The sequence below is a fragment of the Somniosus microcephalus genome, chromosome 12, assembly GCF_052327205.1.
Source record: "Somniosus microcephalus isolate GS21.2 chromosome 12, FLI_Smic_1.0, whole genome shotgun sequence".
Lineage (NCBI taxonomy): Eukaryota > Metazoa > Chordata > Chondrichthyes > Squaliformes > Somniosidae > Somniosus > Somniosus microcephalus.
Genome location: NC_140998.1, coordinates 218,106,601 through 218,126,397, shown reverse-complemented (window position 1 = coordinate 218,126,397; position 19,797 = coordinate 218,106,601). Strand labels below are relative to the sequence as shown.

Genomic DNA, 19,797 nt, shown 5'->3' with positions numbered 1-19,797 from the left:
ACAGTGTAGAGGGAGCTTTACTCTGTATCTAACCCCGTGCTGTACCTGCACTGGGAGTGTTTGATGGGACTGTGTAGAGGGAGCCTTACTCTGTATCTAACCCGTGCTGTACCTGCACTGGGAGTGTTTGATGGGACAGTGTAGAGGGAGCTTTACTCTGTATCTAACCCCGTGCTGTACCTGTCCTGGGAGTGTTTGATGGGACAGTGTAGAGGGAGATTTACTCTGTATCTAACCCGTGCTGTACCTGTCCTGGGAGTGTTTGATGGGACAGTGTAGAGGGAGCTTTACTCTGTATCTAACCCCGTGCTGTACCTGCCCTGGGAGTGTTTGATGGGGACAGTGTAGAGGGAGCTTTACTCTGTATCTAACCCGTGCTGTACCTGCCCTGGGAGTGTTTGATGGGGACAGTGTAGAGGGAGCTTTACTCTGTATCTAACCCCGTGCTGTACCTGCCCTGGGAGTGTTTGATGGGACAGTGTAGAGGGAGCTTTACTCTGTATCTAACCCCGTGCTGTACCTGCCCTGGGAGTGTTTGATGGGGACAGTGTAGAGGGAGCTTTACTCTGTATCTAACCCCGTGCTGTACCTGCCCTGGGAGTGTTTGATGGGACAGTGTAGAGGGAGCTTTACTCTGTATCTAACCCCGTGCTGTACCTGCCCTGGGAGTGTTTGATGGGACAGTGTAGAGGGAGCTTTACTCTGTATCTAACCCCGTGCTGTACCTGCCCTGGGAGTGTTTGATGGGACAGTGTAGAGGGAGCTTTACTCTGTATCTAACCCGTGCTGTACCTGCCCTGGGAGTGTTTGATGGGACAGTGTAGAGGGAGCTTTACTCTGTATCTAACCCGTGCTGTACCTGATCTGGGAGTGTTTGATGGGACAGTGTAGAGGGAGCTTTACTCTGTATCTAACCCCGTGCTGTACCTGCCCTGGGAGTGTTTGATGGGACAGTGTAGAGGGAGCTTTACTCTGTATCTAACCCCGTGCTGTACCTGCCCTGGGAGTGTTTGATGGGACAGTGTAGAGGGAGCTTTACTCTGTATCTAACCCGTGCTGTACCTGCCCTGGGAGTGTTTGATGGGACAGTGTAGAGGGAGCTTTACTCTGTATCTAACCCCATGCTGTACCTGCCCTGGGAGAGTTTGATGGGACAGTGTAGAGGGAGCTTTACTCTGTATCTAACCCCGTGCTGTACCTGCCCTGGGAGTGTTTGATGGGACAGTGTAGAGGGAGCTTTACTCTGTATCTAACCCTGTGCTGTACCTGCCCTGGGAGTGTTTGATGGGACAGTGTAGAGGGAGCTTTACTCTGTATCTAACCCCGTGCTGTACCTGCCCTGGGAGTGTTTGATGGGACAGTGTAGAGGGAGCTTTACTCTGTATCTAACCCCGTGCTGTACCTGCCCTGGGAGTGTTTGATGGGGACAGTGTAGAGGGAGCTTTACTCTGTAACTAACCCGTGCTGTACCTGTCCTGGGAGTGTTTGATGGGGACAGTGTAGAGGGAGCTTTACTCTGTATCTAACCCCGTGCTGTACCTGCCCTGGGAGTGTTTGATGGGACAGTGTAGAGGGAGCTTTACTCTGTATCTAACCCTGTGCTGTACCTGCCCTGGGAGTGTTTGATGGGACAGTGTAGAGGGAGCTTTACTCTGTATCTAACCCCGTGCTGTACCTGCCCTGGGAGTGTTTGATGGGACAGTGTAGAGGGAGCTTTACTCTGTATCTAACCCCGTGCTGTACCTGCCCTGGGAGTGTTTGATGGGGACAGTGTAGAGGGAGCTTTACTCTGTAACTAACCCGTGCTGTACCTGTCCTGGGAGTGTTTGATGGGACAGTGTAGAGGGAGCTTTACTCTGTATCTAACCCATGCTGTACCTGCCCTGGGAGTGTTTGATGGGACAGTGTAGAGGGAGCTTTACTCTGTATCTAACCCGTGCTGTACCTGCCCTGGGAGTGTTTGATGGGGACAGGGTAGAGGGAGCTTCACTCTGTATCTAACCCCGTGCTGTACCTGCCCTGGGAGTGTTTGATGGGGACAGTGTAGAGGGAGCTTTACTCTGTATCTAACCCCGTGATGTACCTGCCCTGGGAGTGTTTGATGGGACAGTGTAGAGGGAGCTTTACTCTGTATCTAACTCCGTGCTGTACCTGCCCTGGGAGTGTTTGATGGGACAGTGTAGAGGGAGCTTTACTCTGTATCTAACCCGTGCTGTACCTGTCCTGGTAGTGTTTGATGGGACAGTGTAGAGGGAGCTTTACTCTGTATCTAACCCATGCTGTACCTGTCCTGGGAGTGTTTGATGAGACAGTGTAGAGGGAGCTTTACTCTGTATCTAACCCATGCTGTACCTGCCCTGGGAGTGTTTGATGGGACAGTGTAGAGGGAGCTTTACTCTGTATCTAACCCATGCTGTACCTGCCCTGGGAGTGTTTGATGGGACAGTGTAGAGGGAGCTTTACTCTGTATCTAACCCATGCTGTACCTGCACTGGGAGTGTTTGATGGGACAGTGTAGAGGGAGCTTTACTCTGTATCTAACCTGTGCTGTACCTGCCCTGGGAGTGTTTGATGGGACAGTGTAGAGGGAGCTTTACTCTGTATCTAACCCCATGCTGTACCTGCCCTGGGAGTGTTTGATGGGTCAGTGTAGAGGGAACTTTACTCTGTATCTAACCCCATGCTGTACCTGCCCTGGGAGTGTTTGATGGGTCAGTGTAGAGGGAGCTTTACTCTGTATCTAACCCCATGCTGTACCTGCCCCGGGAGTGTTTGATGGGTCAGTGTAGAGGGAGCTTTACTCTGTATCTAACCCAAGTGCAGTGTCGGTGAACCTTCTGTTGTTCCGGTGCCCATACCTGCAGATGAAAGGTGTGGGTGTTTTCGTCGCAGTGCGACCCGCTGACCAACTCGTTGTTGAGCTCGTACAAAGTGACGCGTCCGTCGGTGTGCGGAGGAGGAAAGAGGGCGAGGGAAGTCATCCTGGAACCAGCGCCCGGGGAACGTCCTGCGTGGAAATAACCTGCAGCACAGAACAAAGGTCAGTGTTTAAATCAATCCGTGGGACCAGGTGGGGGTGGGAGGGGATACCTGGGGAAGGACGCAGTGGAGTTGCCCCGGGGGGAGGGAGGAGATACCCCGGGGAAGGGGCGGAGCTACCCCTGGAAAGAGGCGGAGTTACCCCGGGAGAAGTTACCCAGGGGAGAAGGGGCGTAGTTACCCTGGGGGCGGAGTTACACTGGGGAAAGGGGCGGAGTTACCCCGGGGGGGGGGGAAGGGGCGGAGTTACCCCAGGGGGCAGAGCTACACTGGGGAAAGGGGCAGAGTTACACTGGGGAAAGAGGCGGAGTTACCCCGGGAGAAGTTACCCAGGGGAGAAGGGGCGTAGTTACCCTGGGGGCGGAGTTACACTGGGGAAAGGGGCGGAGTTACCCCGGGGGGGGAAGGGGCGGAGTTACCCCAGGGGGCAGAGCTACACTGGGGAAAGGGGCAGAGTTACCCTGGGGAAAGAGGCGGAGTTACCCCGGGAGAAGTTACCCAGGGGAGAAGGGGCGTAGTTACCCTGGGGGCGGAGTTACACTGGGGAAAGGGGCGGAGTTACCCCAGGGGGCAAAGCTACACTGGGGAAAGGGGCGGAGTTACCCTGGGGAAAGGGGTGGAGTTACTCCAGGGGCAAAGTTTCAGTGGGGAAAGGGGCGGAGTTACCCCAGTGGTGGAGTTACTCCAGGGGCGGAGTTACAATGGGGAAAGGGGCAGAGTTACCCTGGAAGGGGCGGAGTTACCCCAGGGGGCAGAGTTACAGAGGGGAAAGGGGTGGAGTTACGCTGGGGGAAGGGGCAGAGTTACCCTGGGGGAAGGGGCGGAGTTACAGTGGGGAAAGGGGCGGGGTTACTCCAGGGGCAGAGTTACAGTGGGGAAAGGGGCGGGGTTACTCCAGGGGCAGAGTTACAGTGGGGAAAGGGGCAGGGTTACTCCAGGGGCAGAGTTACAGTGGGGAAAGGGGCAGGGTTACCCCAGGGGAAAGAGGCAGAGTTACTCCAGGGGCAGTTAGTGGGGAAAGGGGCGGAGTTACAGTGGGGAAAGGGGCGGAGTTACCCCAGGGGCAGAGTTACAGTGGGGAAAGAGGCGGAGTTACTCCAGGGGCAGAGTTAGTGGGGAAAGAGGCAGAGTTACCCTGGAGGAAGGGGCGGAGTTACCTCGGGGGGCAGAGTTACAGTGGGGAAAGGGGCGGAGTTACCCCAGGGGGAAGGGGCAGAGTTACCTCGGGGGGCAGAGTTACAGTGGGGAAAGGGGCGGAGTTACCCCAGGGGGAAGGGGCAGAGTTACCCCAGGGGCGGAGTTATGGTGGGGAGAGGGGCGGAGTTACCCCAGGGGGAAGGGGCAGTTATTCCAGGGGCGGAGTTACCCCAGGGGGAAGGGGCGGAGTTACGGTGGGGAAAGGGGCGGAGTTACCCCAGGGGGAAGGGGTGGAGTTACAGTGGGGAAAGGGCGGAGTTAATCCAGGGGCGGAGTTACAGTGGGGAAAGGGCGGAGTTACTCCAGGGGCGGAGTTACAGTGGGGAAAGGGGGGGAGTTACCCCAGGGGCAGGGTTACAGTGGGGAAAGGGCGGAGTTACCGCAGGGGGAAGGGGCAGAGTTACTCCAGGGGCGGAGTTACCCCAGGGGCAGAGTTACAGTAGGGAAAGGGGCGGAGTTAACCCAGGGGGAAGAGGCAGAGTTACTCCAGGGGCGGAGATACGGTGGGGGAAGGGGTGGAGTTACCCCAGGGGCGGAGTTACTCCAGGGGCAGAGTTACAGTGGGGAAAGGGCGGAGTTACCCCAGGGGCGGAGTTACTCCAGGGGCGGAGTTACAGTGGGGAAAGGGCAGAGTTACTCCAGGGGCGGAGTTACCCCAGGGGAAAGTGCAGAGTTACTCCAGGGGCAGAGTTACAGTGGGGAAAGGGCGGAGTTACCCCAGGGGGAAGGGGCGGAGTTACTCCAAGGGCGGAGTTACAGTGGGGAAAGGGGCGGAGTTACCCCCGGGGTGGAGTTACTCCAGGGGCGGAGTTACAGTGGGGAAAGGGCAGAGTTACTCCAGGGGCGGAGTTACAGTGGGGAAAGGGTGGAGTTACCCCAGGGGCGGAGTTACAGTGGGGAAAGTGCGGAGTTACTCCAGGGGCGGAGTTACTCCAGGGGCGGAGTTACCCCAGGGGCGGAGTTAGTGGGGAAAGGGCGGAGTTACAGTGGGGAAAGGGCGGAGTTACCCCAGGGCGGAGTTATTCCAGGGGCGGAGTTACAGTGGGGAAAGGGCGGAGTTACTCCAGGGGCGGAGTTACAGTGGGGAAAGGGTGGAGTTACTCCAGGGGCGGAGTTACAGTGGGGAAAGGGCGGAGTTACCCCAGGGGCGGAGTTACAGTGGGGAAAGGGCGGAGTTACTCCAGGGGCCGAGTTACAGTGGGGGAAAGGGCGGAGTTACAGTGGGGAAAGGGCGGAGTTACCCCAGGGGCAGAGTTACAGTGGGGAAAGGGCAGAGTTACCCCAGGTGCGGAGTTACTCCAGGGGCGGAGTTACTCCAGGGGCGGAGTTACAGGGGGAAGGGGCGGAGTTACAGTGGGGAAAGGGCGGAGTTATCCCAGGGGCGGAGTTACAGTGGGGAAAGGGCAGAGTTACCCCAGGGGCGGTGTTACTCCAGGGGTGGAGTTACAGTGGGGAAAGGGCGGAGTTACTCCAGGGGCGGAGTTACAGTGGGGAAAGTGCGGAGTTACCCCCGGGGTGGAGTTACTCCAGGGGCGGAGTTACAGTGGGGAAAGGGCGGAGTTACCCCAGGGGCGGAGTTACAGTGGGGAAAGGGCGGAGTTACTCCAGGGGCAGAGTTACAATGGGGAAAGGGCGGAGTTACCCCAGGGGCGGAGTTACAGTAGGGAAAGGGACGGAGTTAACCCAGGGGGAAGAGGCTAAGTTACTCCAAGGGCGGAGTTACGGTGGGGAAAGGGGGGGGGGAGTTACCCCAGGGGGAAGGGGCAGAGTTACCGCAGGGGGAAGGGGCGGAGTTACAGTGGGGAAAGGGCAGAGTTACTCCAGGGGCGGAGTTACAGTGGGGAAAGGGCGGAGTTACCCCAGGGGCGGAGTTACAGTGGGGAAAGGGCGGAGTTACCCCAAGGGCGGAGCTACCCCAGGGGCGGAGTTACAGTGGGGGAAAGGGCGGAGTTACTCCAGGGGCAGAGTTACAGTGGGGAAAGGGCGGAGTTACTCCAGGGACGGCGTTACAGTGGGGAAAGGGCGGAGTTACACCAGGGGCGGAGTTACAGTGGGGAAAGGGCGGAGTTACTCCAGGGGCGGAGTTACAGTGGGGAAAGTGCAGAGTTACTCCAGGGGCGGAGTTACCCCAGGGGCGGTGTTACCCCAGGGGCGGAGTTACAGTGGGGAAAGGGTGGAGTTACCCCAGGGGTGGAGTTACTCCGGGGCGGAGTTCCAGTGGGGAAATGGCGGAGTTACTCCAGGGGCGGAGTTACAGTGGGGAAATGGCGGAGTTACTCCAGGGGCGGTTTTACCCCAGGGGCGGAGTTACTCCAGGGGCAGAGTTACAGTGGGGAAAGGGTGGAGTTACTCCAGGGGCGGAGTTACAGTGGGGAAAGGGCGGAGTTACCCCCAGGGTGGAGTTACTCCAGGGGCGGAGTTACAGTGGGGAAAGGGCGGAGTTACTCCAGGGGCGGAGTTACAATGGGGAAAGGGCGGAGTTACAGTGGGGAAAGGGCGGAGTTACTCCAGCGGCAGTGTTACAGTGGGGAAAGGGCAGAGTTACCCCTGGGGCGGAGTTACCCCTGGGGCGGAGCTACTCCAGGGGCGGAGTTACAGTGGGGAAAGGGCGGAGTTACCCCAGGGGCGGAGTTACAGTGGGGAAAGGGCGGAGTTACTCCAGGGGCGGAGTTACAGTGGGGAAGGGGTGGAGTTACCCCAGGGGCGGAGTTACTCCAGGGGCAGAGTTACACTGCGGAAAGGGCGGAGTTACCCCAGGGGCGGATTTACTCCAGGGGCGGAGTTACAGTGGGGAAAGGGCGGAGTTACTCCAGGGGCGAAGTTACTCCAGGGGCGGAGTTACAGTGGGGAAAGGGCAGAGTTACCCCAGGGGCGGAGTTACAGTGGGGAAAGGGCGGAGTTACCCCCGGGGTGGAGGTACTCCAGGGGTGGAGTTACAGTGGGGAAAGGGCGGAGTTACAGTGGGGAAAGGGCGGAGTTACCCCAGGGGCGGAGTTACAGTGGGGGAAAGGGCGGAGTTACCCCAGGGGCGGAGTTAGTGGGGAAAGGGCGGAGTTACTCCAGGGGCGGAGTTACAGTGGGGAAAGGGCGGAGTTACAGCGGGGAAAGGGTGGAGTTACCCCAGGGGCAGAGTTACTCCAGGGACGGAGTTACAGTGGGGAAAGGGCTGAGTTACCCCAGGGGCGGAGTTACAGTGGGGAAAGGGCGGAGGTACCCCAGGGGCGGAGTTTCAGTGGGGAAAGGGCGGAGTTACCCCAGGGGCGGATTTACTCCAGGGGCGGAGTTACAGTGGGGAAAGGGCGGAGTTACCCCAGGGGCGGAGTTACAGTGGGGAGAGGGCGGAGTTACCCCAGGGGCGGAGTTGCAGTGGGGAAAGGGGCGGAGTTACCCCAGTGGCGGAGTTACCCCAGGGGCGGAGTTACAGTGGGGAAAGGTGTGGAGCTACAGTGGGGAAAGGGCAGAGTTACCCCAGGGGCGGAGTTACTCCAGGGGCGGAGTTACAGTGGGGAAAGGGCGGAGTTACAATGGGGAAAGAGCGGAGTTACCCCAGGGGCGGAGTTACAGTGGGGAAAGGGGCGGAGATACAGTGGGGAAAGTGCGTAGTTACTCCAGGGGCGGAGTTACAGTGGGGAAAGGGGCGGAGTTACTCCAGGGGCAGTGTTATCCCAGGGGCGGAGTTACTCCAGGGGCGGAGTTACAGTGGGGAAAGGAGCGGAGTTACCCCAGTGGCGGAGTTACTCCAGGGGCGGAGTTACCCCAGGGGCGGAGTTACAGTGGGGAAAGGGGTGGAGTTACAGTGGGGAAAGGGCGGAGTTACCCCAGTGGCGCAGTTACTCCAGGGGCGGAGTTACCCCTGGGGCGGAGTTACAGTGGGGAAAAGGCGGAGTTACTCCAGGGGCGGAGTTACCCCAGGGGCGGCGTTACCCCAGGGGCGGAGTTACAGTGGGGTAAGGGGCGGAGTTACAGTGGGGAAAGGGCGGAGTTACAGTGGGGAAAGGGCGGAGTTACTCCAGGGGCAGAGTTACAGTGGGGAAAGGGCGGAGTTACTCCAGGGGCAGAGTTACCCCAGGGGCGGAGTTACAGTGGGGAACGGGGCGGAGTTACCCCCGGGGTGGAGTTACTCCAGGGGCGGAGTTACAGTGGGGAAAGTGCGGAGTTACTCCAGGGGCGGAGTTACTCCAGGGGCGGAGTTACCCCAGGGGCGGAGTTAGTGGGGAAAGGGCGGAGTTACAGTGGGGAAAGGGCGGAGTTACCCCAGGGCGGAGTTATTCCAGGGGCGGAGTTACAGTGGGGAAAGGGCGGAGTTACTCCAGGGGCGGAGTTACAGTGGGGAAAGGGTGGAGTTACTCCAGGGGCGGAGTTACAGTGGGGAAAGGGCGGAGTTACCCCAGGGGCGGAGTTACAGTGGGGAAAGGGCGGAGTTACTCCAGGGGCCGAGTTACAGTGGGGGAAAGGGCGGAGTTACAGTGGGGAAAGGGCGGAGTTACCCCAGGGGCAGAGTTACAGTGGGGAAAGGGCAGAGTTACCCCAGGTGCGGAGTTACTCCAGGGGCGGAGTTACTCCAGGGGCGGAGTTACAGGGGGAAGGGGCGGAGTTACAGTGGGGAAAGGGCGGAGTTATCCCAGGGGCGGAGTTACAGTGGGGAAAGGGCAGAGTTACCCCAGGGGCGGTGTTACTCCAGGGGTGGAGTTACAGTGGGGAAAGGGCGGAGTTACTCCAGGGGCGGAGTTACAGTGGGGAAAGTGCGGAGTTACCCCCGGGGTGGAGTTACTCCAGGGGCGGAGTTACAGTGGGGAAAGGGCGGAGTTACCCCAGGGGCGGAGTTACAGTGGGGAAAGGGCGGAGTTACTCCAGGGGCAGAGTTACAATGGGGAAAGGGCGGAGTTACCCCAGGGGCGGAGTTACAGTAGGGAAAGGGACGGAGTTAACCCAGGGGGAAGAGGCTAAGTTACTCCAAGGGCGGAGTTACGGTGGGGAAAGGGGGGGGGGAGTTACCCCAGGGGGAAGGGGCAGAGTTACCGCAGGGGGAAGGGGCGGAGTTACAGTGGGGAAAGGGCAGAGTTACTCCAGGGGCGGAGTTACAGTGGGGAAAGGGCGGAGTTACCCCAGGGGCGGAGTTACAGTGGGGAAAGGGCGGAGTTACCCCAAGGGCGGAGCTACCCCAGGGGCGGAGTTACAGTGGGGGAAAGGGCGGAGTTACTCCAGGGGCAGAGTTACAGTGGGGAAAGGGCGGAGTTACTCCAGGGACGGCGTTACAGTGGGGAAAGGGCGGAGTTACACCAGGGGCGGAGTTACAGTGGGGAAAGGGCGGAGTTACTCCAGGGGCGGAGTTACAGTGGGGAAAGTGCAGAGTTACTCCAGGGGCGGAGTTACCCCAGGGGCGGTGTTACCCCAGGGGCGGAGTTACAGTGGGGAAAGGGTGGAGTTACCCCAGGGGTGGAGTTACTCCGGGGCGGAGTTCCAGTGGGGAAATGGCGGAGTTACTCCAGGGGCGGAGTTACAGTGGGGAAATGGCGGAGTTACTCCAGGGGCGGTTTTACCCCAGGGGCGGAGTTACTCCAGGGGCAGAGTTACAGTGGGGAAAGGGTGGAGTTACTCCAGGGGCGGAGTTACAGTGGGGAAAGGGCGGAGTTACCCCCAGGGTGGAGTTACTCCAGGGGCGGAGTTACAGTGGGGAAAGGGCGGAGTTACTCCAGGGGCGGAGTTACAATGGGGAAAGGGCGGAGTTACAGTGGGGAAAGGGCGGAGTTACTCCAGCGGCAGTGTTACAGTGGGGAAAGGGCAGAGTTACCCCTGGGGCGGAGTTACCCCTGGGGCGGAGCTACTCCAGGGGCGGAGTTACAGTGGGGAAAGGGCGGAGTTACCCCAGGGGCGGAGTTACAGTGGGGAAAGGGCGGAGTTACTCCAGGGGCGGAGTTACAGTGGGGAAGGGGTGGAGTTACCCCAGGGGCGGAGTTACTCCAGGGGCAGAGTTACACTGCGGAAAGGGCGGAGTTACCCCAGGGGCGGATTTACTCCAGGGGCGGAGTTACAGTGGGGAAAGGGCGGAGTTACTCCAGGGGCGAAGTTACTCCAGGGGCGGAGTTACAGTGGGGAAAGGGCAGAGTTACCCCAGGGGCGGAGTTACAGTGGGGAAAGGGCGGAGTTACCCCCGGGGTGGAGGTACTCCAGGGGTGGAGTTACAGTGGGGAAAGGGCGGAGTTACAGTGGGGAAAGGGCGGAGTTACCCCAGGGGCGGAGTTACAGTGGGGGAAAGGGCGGAGTTACCCCAGGGGCGGAGTTAGTGGGGAAAGGGCGGAGTTACTCCAGGGGCGGAGTTACAGTGGGGAAAGGGCGGAGTTACAGCGGGGAAAGGGTGGAGTTACCCCAGGGGCAGAGTTACTCCAGGGACGGAGTTACAGTGGGGAAAGGGCTGAGTTACCCCAGGGGCGGAGTTACAGTGGGGAAAGGGCGGAGGTACCCCAGGGGCGGAGTTACAGTGGGGAAAGGGCGGAGTTACCCCAGGGGCGGAGTTACAGTGGGGAGAGGGCGGAGTTACCCCAGGGGCGGAGTTGCAGTGGGGAAAGGGGCGGAGTTACCCCAGTGGCGGAGTTACCCCAGGGGCGGAGTTACAGTGGGGAAAGGTGTGGAGCTACAGTGGGGAAAGGGCAGAGTTACCCCAGGGGCGGAGTTACTCCAGGGGCGGAGTTACAGTGGGGAAAGGGCGGAGTTACAATGGGGAAAGAGCGGAGTTACCCCAGGGGCGGAGTTACAGTGGGGAAAGGGGCGGAGATACAGTGGGGAAAGTGCGTAGTTACTCCAGGGGCGGAGTTACAGTGGGGAAAGGGGCGGAGTTACTCCAGGGGCAGTGTTATCCCAGGGGCGGAGTTACTCCAGGGGCGGAGTTACAGTGGGGAAAGGAGCGGAGTTACCCCAGTGGCGGAGTTACTCCAGGGGCGGAGTTACCCCAGGGGCGGAGTTACAGTGGGGAAAGGGGTGGAGTTACAGTGGGGAAAGGGCGGAGTTACCCCAGTGGCGCAGTTACTCCAGGGGCGGAGTTACCCCTGGGGCGGAGTTACAGTGGGGAAAAGGCGGAGTTACTCCAGGGGCGGAGTTACCCCAGGGGCGGCGTTACCCCAGGGGCGGAGTTACAGTGGGGTAAGGGGCGGAGTTACAGTGGGGAAAGGGCGGAGTTACCCCAGTGGCGGAGTTACAGTGGGGAAAGGGCGGAGTTACTCCAGGGGCAGAGTTACAGTGGGGAAAGGGCGGAGTTACTCCAGGGGCAGAGTTACCCCAGGGGCGGAGTTACAGTGGGGAACGGGGCGGAGTTACCCCCGGGGTGGAGTTACTCCAGGGGCGGAGTTACAGTGGGGAAAGGGCGGAGTTACCCCAGTGGCGGAGTTACAGTGGGGAAAGGGCGGAGTTACCCCAGGGGCAGAGTTACCCCAGGGGAAATGGCGGAGTTACCCCAGGGGCGGAGTTACCCCAGGGGCGGAGTTACCCCAGGGGCAGAGTTACAGTGGGGAAAGGGGCGGAGTTACCCCAGTGGCGGAGTTACTCCAGGGGCGGAGTTACCCCTGGGGCGGAGTTACAGTGGGGAAAAGGCGGAGTTACTCCAGGGGCGGGGTTACAGTGGGGAAAGGGCGGAGTTACTCCAGGGGCGGAATTACCCCAGGGGCGGGGTTACAGTGGGGAAAGGGCGGAGTTACTCCAGGGGCAGAGTTACCCCAGGGGCGGAGTTACTCCAGGGGCGGAGTTACAGTGGGGAAAGGGCGGAGTTACTCCGGGGCGGAGTTACCCCAGGGGCGGAGTTACAGTGGGGAAAGGGGCGGAGATACAGTGGGGAAAGTGCGGAGTTACTCCAGGGGCGGAGTTACAGTGGGGAAAGGGGCGGAGTTACTCCAGGGGCGGTGTTATCCCAGGGGCGGAGTTACTCCAGGGGCGGAGTTACAGTGGGGAAAGGAGCGGAGTTACCCCAGTGGCGGAGTTACTCCAGGGGCGGAGTTACCCCAGGGGCGGAGTTACAGTGGGGAAAGGGGCAGAGTTACTCCAGGGGCGGAGTTACAGTGGGGAAAGGGCGGAGTTACTCCAGGGGCAGAGTTACAGTGGGGAAACGGCGGAGTTACTCCAGGGGCAGAGTTACCCCAGGGGCGGAGTTACAGTGGGGAACGGGGCGGAGTTACCCCCGGGGTGGAGTTACTCCAGGGGCGGAGTTACAGTGGGGAAAGGGCGGAGTTACCCCAGTGGCGGAGTTACAGTGGGGAAAGGGCGGAGTTACCCCAGTGGCAGAGTTACCCCAGGGGCAGAGTTACAGTGGGGAAAGGGGCGGAGTTACCCCAGTGGCGGAGTTACTCCAGGGGCAGAGTTACAGTGGGGAAAGGGGCGGAGTTACCCCAGGGGAAAGGGCGGAGTTACCCCTGGGGCGGAGTTACCCCAGGGGCAGAGTTACAGTGGGGAAAGGGGCGGAGTTACCCCTGGGGCGGAGTTACAGTGGGGAAAAGGCGGAGTTACTCCAGGGGCGGGGTTACAGTGGGGAAAGGGCGGAGTTACTCCAGGGGCGGAATTACCCCAGGGGCGGAGTTACAGTGGGGAAAGGGGCAGAGTTACAGTGGGGAAAGGGCGGAGTTACCCCAGTGGCGGAGTTACCCCAGGGGCGGAGTTACAGTGGGGAAAGGGCGGAGTTACCCCAGTGGCGGAGTTACCCCAGGGGCGGAGTTACAGTGGGGAAAGGGCGGAGTTACCCCAGGGGCAGAGTTACCCCAGGGGAAAGGGCGGAGTTACCCCAGGGGCGGAGTTACCCCAGGGGCGGAGTTACCCCAGGGGCAGAGTTACAGTGGGGAAAGGGGCGGAGTTACCCCAGTGGCGGAGTTACTCCAGGGGCGGAGTTACCCCTGGGGCGGAGTTACAGTGCAGAAAAGGCGGAGTTACTCCAGGGGCGGGGTTACAGTGGGGAAAGGGCGGAGTTACTCCAGGGGCGGAATTACCCCAGGGGCGGGGTTACAGTGGGGAAAGGGCGGAGTTACTCCAGGGGCAGAGTTACCCCAGGGGCGGAGTTACTCCAGGGGCGGAGTTACAGTGGGGAAAGGGCGGAGTTACAATGGGGAAAGAGCGGAGTTACCCCAGGGGCGGAGTTACAGTGGGGAAAGGGCGGAGTTACTCCGGGGCGGAGTTACCCCAGGGGCGGAGTTACAGTGGGGAAAGGGGCGGAGATACAGTGGGGAAAGTGCGGAGTTACTCCAGGGGCGGAGTTACAGTGGGGAAAGGGGCGGAGTTACTCCAGGGGCGGTGTTATCCCAGGGGCGGAGTTACCCCAGGGGCGGAGTTACTCCAGGGGCGGAGTTACAGTGGGGAAAGGAGCGGAGTTACTCCAGGGGCGGAGTTACCCCAGGGGCGGAGTTACAGTGGGGAAAGGGGCAGAGTTACTCCAGGGGCAGAGTTACAGTGGGGAAAGGGCGGAGTTACTCCAGGGGCAGAGTTACCCCAGGGGCGGAGTTACAGTGGGGAACGGGGCGGAGTTACCCCCGGGGTGGAGTTACTCCAGGGGCGGAGTTACAGTGGGGCAAGGGCGGAGTTACCCCAGTGGCGGAGTTACAGTGGGGAAAGGGCGGAGTTACCCCAGTGGCAGAGTTACCCCAGGGGCAGAGTTACAGTGGGGAAAGGGGCGGAGTTACCCCAGTGGCGGAGTTACTCCAGGGGCAGAGTTACAGTGGGGAAAGGGGCGGAGTTACCCCAGGGGAAAGGGCGGAGTTACCCCAGGGGCAGAGTTACAGTGGGGAAAGGGGCGGAGTTACCCCAGTGGCGGAGTTACTCCAGGGGCGGAGTTACCCCTGGGGCGGAGTTACAGTGGGGAAAAGGCGGAGTTACTCCAGGGGCGGGGTTACAGTGGGGAAAGGGCGGAGTTACTCCAGGGGCGGAATTACCCCAGGGGCGGAGTTACAGTGGGGAAAGGGGCAGAGTTACAGTGGGGAAAGGGCGGAGTTACCCCAGTGGCGGAGTTACCCCAGGGGCGGAGTTACAGTGGGGAAAGTGAGAGTTACTCCAGGGGCGGAGTTACCCCAGGGGCGGAGTTACAGTGGGGAAAGGGCGGAGTTACCCCAGGGGCGGAGTTACAGTGGGGAAAGTGCGGAGTTACTCCAGGGGCGGAGTTACAGTGGGGAAAGGGGCGGAGTTACTCCAGGGGCGGTGTTATCCCAGGGGCGGAGTTACTCCAGGGGCGGAGTTACAGTGGGGAAAGGAGCGGAGTTACCCCAGTGGCGGAGTTACTCCAGGGGCGGAGTTACCCCAGGGGCGGAGTTACAGTGGGGAAAGGGGCAGAGTTACTCCAGGGGCGGAGTTACAGTGGGGAAAGGGCGGAGTTACTCCAGGGGCAGAGTTACAGTGGGGAAAGGGCGGAGTTACTCCAGGGGCAGAGTTACCCCAGGGGCGGAGTTACAGTGGGGAACGGGGCGGAGTTACCCCCGGGGTGGAGTTACTCCAGGGGCGGAGTTACAGTGGGGAAAGGGCGGAGTTACCCCAGTGGCGGAGTTACAGTGGGGAAAGGGCGGAGTTACCCCAGTGGCAGAGTTACCCCAGGGGCAGAGTTACAGTGGGGAAAGGGGCGGAGTTACCCCAGTGGCGGAGTTACTCCAGGGGCAGAGTTACAGTGGGGAAAGGGGCGGAGTTACCCCAGGGGAAAGGGCGGAGTTACCCCTGGGGCGGAGTTACCCCAGGGGCAGAGTTACAGTGGGGAAAGGGGCGGAGTTACCCCAGTGGCGGAGTTACTCCAGGGGCGGAGTTACCCCTGGGGCGGAGTTACAGTGGGGAAAAGGCGGAGTTACTCCAGGGGCGGGGTTACAGTGGGGAAAGGGCGGAGTTACTCCAGGGGCGGAATTACCCCAGGGGCGGAGTTACAGTGGGGAAAGGGGCAGAGTTACAGTGGGGAAAGGGCGGAGTTACCCCAGTGGCGGAGTTACCCCAGGGGCGGAGTTACAGTGGGGAAAGGGCGGAGTTACCCCAGTGGCGGAGTTACCCCAGGGGCGGAGTTACAGTGGGGAAAGGGCGGAGTTACCCCAGGGGCAGAGTTACCCCAGGGGAAAGGGCGGAGTTACCCCAGGGGCGGAGTTACCCCAGGGGCGGAGTTACCCCAGGGGCAGAGTTACAGTGGGGAAAGGGGCGGAGTTACCCCAGTGGCGGAGTTACTCCAGGGGCGGAGTTACCCCTGGGGCGGAGTTACAGTGGGGAAAAGGCGGAGTTACTCCAGGGGCGGGGTTACAGTGGGGAAAGGGCGGAGTTACTCCAGGGGCGGAATTACCCCAGGGGCGGGGTTACAGTGGGGAAAGGGCGGAGTTACTCCAGGGGCAGAGTTACCCCAGGGGCGGAGTTACTCCAGGGGCGGAGTTACAGTGGGGAAAGGGCGGAGTTACAATGGGGAAAGAGCGGAGTTACCCCAGGGGCGGAGTTACAGTGGGGAAAGGGCGGAGTTACTCCGGGGCGGAGTTACCCCAGGGGCGGAGTTACAGTGGGGAAAGGGGCGGAGATACAGTGGGGAAAGTGCGGAGTTACTCCAGGGGCGGAGTTACAGTGGGGAAAGGGGCGGAGTTACTCCAGGGGCGGTGTTATCCCAGTGGCGGAGTTACTCCAGGGGCGGAGTTACCCCAGGGGCGGAGTTACAGTGGGGAAAGGGGCAGAGTTACTCCAGGGGCGGAGTTACAGTGGGGAAAGGGCGGAGTTACTCCAGGGGCAGAGTTACAGTGGGGAAAGGGCGGAGTTACTCCAGGGGCAGAGTTACCCCAGGGGCGGAGTTACAGTGGGGAACGGGGCGGAGTTACCCCCGGGGTGGAGTTACTCCAGGGGCGGAGTTACAGTGGGGAAAGGGCGGAGTTACCCCAGTGGCGGAGTTACAGTGGGGAAAGGGCGGAGTTACCCCAGTGGCAGAGTTACCCCAGGGGCAGAGTTACAGTGGGGAAAGGGGCGGAGTTACCCCAGTGGCGGAGTTACTCCAGGGGCAGAGTTACAGTGGGGAAAGGGGCGGAGTTACCCCAGGGGAAAGGGCGGAGTTACCCCTGGGGCGGAGTTACCCCAGGGGCAGAGTTACAGTGGGGAAAGGGGCGGAGTTACCCCAGTGGCGGAGTTACTCCAGGGGCGGAGTTACCCCTGGGGCGGAGTTACAGTGGGGAAAAGGCGGAGTTACTCCAGGGGCGGGGTTACAGTGGGGAAAGGGCGGAGTTACTCCAGGGGCGGAATTACCCCAGGGGCGGAGTTACAGTGGGGAAAGGGCGGAGTTACCCCAGTGGCGGAGTTACCCCAGGGGCGGAGTTACAGTGGGGAAAGTGAGAGTTACTCCAGGGGCGGAGTTACCCCAGGGGCGGAGTTACAGTGGGGAAAGGGCGGAGTTACCCCAGGGGCGGAGTTACAGTGGGGAAAGTGCGGAGTTACTCCAGGGGCGGAGTTACAGTGGGGAAAGGGGCGGAGTTACTCCAGGGGCGGTGTTATCCCAGGGGCGGAGTTACTCCAGGGGCGGAGTTACAGTGGGGAAAGGAGCGGAGTTACCCCAGTGGCGGAGTTACTCCAGGGGCGGAGTTACCCCAGGGGCGGAGTTACCCCAGGGGCGGAGTTACAGTGGGGAAAGGGGTGGAGTTACAGTGGGGAAAGGGCGGAGTTACCCCAGTGGCGCAGTTACTCCAGGGGCGGAGTTACCCCTGGGGCGGAGTTACAGTGGGGAAAAGGCGGAGTTACTCCAGGGGCGGAGTTACCCCAGGGGCGGCGTTACCCCAGGGGCGGAGTTACAGTGGGGTAAGGGGCGGAGTTACAGTGGGGAAAGGGCGGAGTTACCCCAGTGGCGGAGTTACAGTGGGGAAAGGGCGGAGTTACTCCAGGGGCAGAGTTACAGTGGGGAAAGGGCGGAGTTACTCCAGGGGCAGAGTTACCCCAGGGGCGGAGTTACAGTGGGGAACGGGGCGGAGTTACCCCCGGGGTGGAGTTACTCCAGGGGCGGAGTTACAGTGGGGAAAGGGCGGAGTTACCCCAGTGGCGGAGTTACCCCAGGGGCGGAGTTACAGTGGGGAAAGGGCGGAGTTACCCCAGTGGCGGAGTTACCCCAGGGGCAGAGTTACCCCAGGGGAAAGGGCGGAGTTACCCCAGGGGCGGAGTTACCCCAGGGGCGGAGTTACCCCAGGGGCAGAGTTACAGTGGGGAAAGGGCGGAGTTACTCCAGGGGCGGAGTTACCCCTGGGGCGGAGTTACAGTGGGGAAAGGGCAGAGTTACCCCAGGGGCGGAGTTACTCCAGGGGCGGAGTTACAGTGGGGAAAGGGCAGAGTTACAATGGGGAAAGAGCGGAGTTACCCCAGGGGCGGAGTTACAGTGGGGAAAGTGCGGAGTTACTCCAGGGGCGGAGTTACAGTGGGGAAAGGGGCGGAGTTACTCCAGGGGCGGTGTTATCCCAGGGGCGGAGTTACTCCAGGGGCGGAGTTACAGTGGGGAAAGGAGCGGAGTTACCCCAGTGGCGGAGTTACTCCAGGGGCGGAGTTACCCCAGGGGCGGAGTTACAGTGGGGAAAGGGGTGGAGTTACAGTGGGGAAAGGGCGGAGTTACCCCAGTGGCGCAGTTACTCCAGGGGCGGAGTTACCCCTGGGGCGGAGTTACAGTGGGGAAAAGGCGGAGTTACCCCAGGGGCGGAGTTACCCCAGGGGCGGAGTTACAGTGGGGTAAGGGGCGGAGTTACAGTGGGGAAAGGGCGGAGTTACCCCAGTGGCGGAGTTACAGTGGGGAAAGGGCGGAGTTACAGTGGGGAAAGGGGCAGAGTTACTCCAGGGGCGGAGTTACAGTGGGGAAAGGGCGGAGTTACTCCAGGGGCAGAGTTACAGTGGGGAAAGGGCGGAGTTACCCCAGGGGCAGAGTTACCCCAGGGGCGGAGTTACAGTGGGGAACGGGGCGGAGTTACCCCCGGGGTGGAGTTACTCCAGGGGCGGAGTTACAGTGGGGAAAGGGCGGAGTTACCCCAGTGGCGGAGTTACAGTGGGGAAAGGGCGGAGTTACCCCAGGGGCAGAGTTACAGTGGGGAAAGGGGCGGAGTTACCCCAGTGGCGGAGTTACTCCAGGGGCAGAGTTACAGTGGGGAAAGGGGCGGAGTTACCCCAGGGGAAAGGGCGGAGTTACCCCAGGGGCAGAGTTACAGTGGGGAAAGGGGCGGAGTTACCCCAGGGGCAGAGTTACAGTGGGGAAACGGGCGGAGTTACCCCAGTGGCGGAGTTACCCCAGGGGCGGAGTTACAGTGGGGAAACTGAGAGTTACTCCAGGGGCGGAGTTACCCCAGGGGCGGAGTTACAGTGGGGAAAGGGCGGAGTTACCCCAGGGGCAGAGTTACCCCAGGGGCGGAGTTACAGTGGGGAAAGGGCGGAGTTACCCCAGTGGCGGAGTTACCCCAGGGGCGGAGTTACAGTGGGGAAAGGGCGGAGTTACCCCAGTGGCGGAGTTACCCCAGGGGCGGAGTTACAGTGGGGAAAGTGAGAGTTACTCCAGGGGCGGAGTTACTCCAGGGGCGGAGTTACCCCAGGGGCGGAGTTACCCCAGGGGCGGAGTTACAGTGGGGAAAGGGGCGGAGTTACCCCAGGGGCGGAGTTACAGTGGGGAAAGGGGCGGAGTTACTCCAGGGGCGGAGTTACAGTGGGGAAAGGGCGGAGTTACCCCAGGGGCGGAGTTACAGTGGGGAAAGGGGCGGCGTTACCCCAGGGGCGGGGTTACCCCAGGGGCGGAGTTACAGTGGGGAAAGGGCGGAGTTACCCCAGGGGCGGAGTTACAGTGGGGAAAGGGCGGAGTTACCCCAGGGGCGGGGTTACAGTGGGGAAAGGGGCGGAGTTACTCCAGGGGCGGAGTTACCCCAGGGGCGGAGTTACAGTGGGGAAAGGGGCGGAGTTACTCCAGGGGGGGGAAGGGGCGGGGCTCTCTCTCTCTGGGCGGGGCTAGCCGAGTGGGCGGGGTCATCTCCCCTCGGTGGGCGGGGTTAGATGAGTGGGCGGGGTTATCGCAGTGGGCGGGGTTAACTCCCGAGCGCGTCGGTTTGCCTTTTGAATTTCAAACTCCAACGACCGCCCTGCCGCTTGCCGCTCCTCACCGCCTCCGCTCGCTCGGCCCGCTCTCTACTCCCGGTGAGTCTCTCGGTCGGTGTCCGCTCTCTCCTCCCGGTCAGTCAGTCTCTCTCTCTCTCTCGGTCGGTATCCGCTCTCTCTCTCCTCACACTCGCGGCCTTGCACCGCGCGCACTCTCTCTCGCCTCGCTCCAGAAACCCACCAATCAGCGCCGCCCTCCGGCGGCCACCCACCAATGGGAGATGGAGGAGTGAGTGGTGGGCGTGGCGCGTTGGTTAACAGCCAATCGCTGCTCCGCCCCCCCCCCGCTCCGTCCATCCATCCAATCAGAAAACCCGCCCCCACGGCGTTCGAAGCCGGCCAATCACGGGCATCCGGAACGAACCGGCCAATCAGCGGCCTCCAGACACCAAACCGGATAAAATAAAAGCAGGAAATGCTGGAAACGCTCAGCAGGTCAGGGGCAGCATCTGTGGACAGAGGAAAAACAGAGTTAACGTTTCAGGTCGAGGACCAGTC

General features: G+C 61.1%; 1 protein-coding gene across 2 annotated transcripts in view; it reads right to left on the bottom strand.

Moving 5' to 3' along the window:
- Positions 1-19,533, bottom strand: part of aaas (achalasia, adrenocortical insufficiency, alacrimia) — a 42,818-nt gene extending 23,285 nt beyond the window's left edge. The window contains exons 1-2 of one of the 2 annotated variants that reach the window (XM_086004058.1): positions 19,305-19,533; positions 2,859-3,022 (exon numbers count right to left, since the gene is read on the bottom strand). In XM_086004058.1, the coding sequence (XP_085860184.1) occupies positions 2,859-2,981 (123 nt within the window). In that variant the 5' untranslated portion in view covers positions 2,982-3,022; positions 19,305-19,533. The remainder of the gene's footprint in view (positions 1-2,858; positions 3,023-19,304) is intronic. The other variant, XM_086004059.1, reaches the window with a different exon arrangement.
- Between the last annotated feature and the right edge of the window lie 264 nt (positions 19,534-19,797).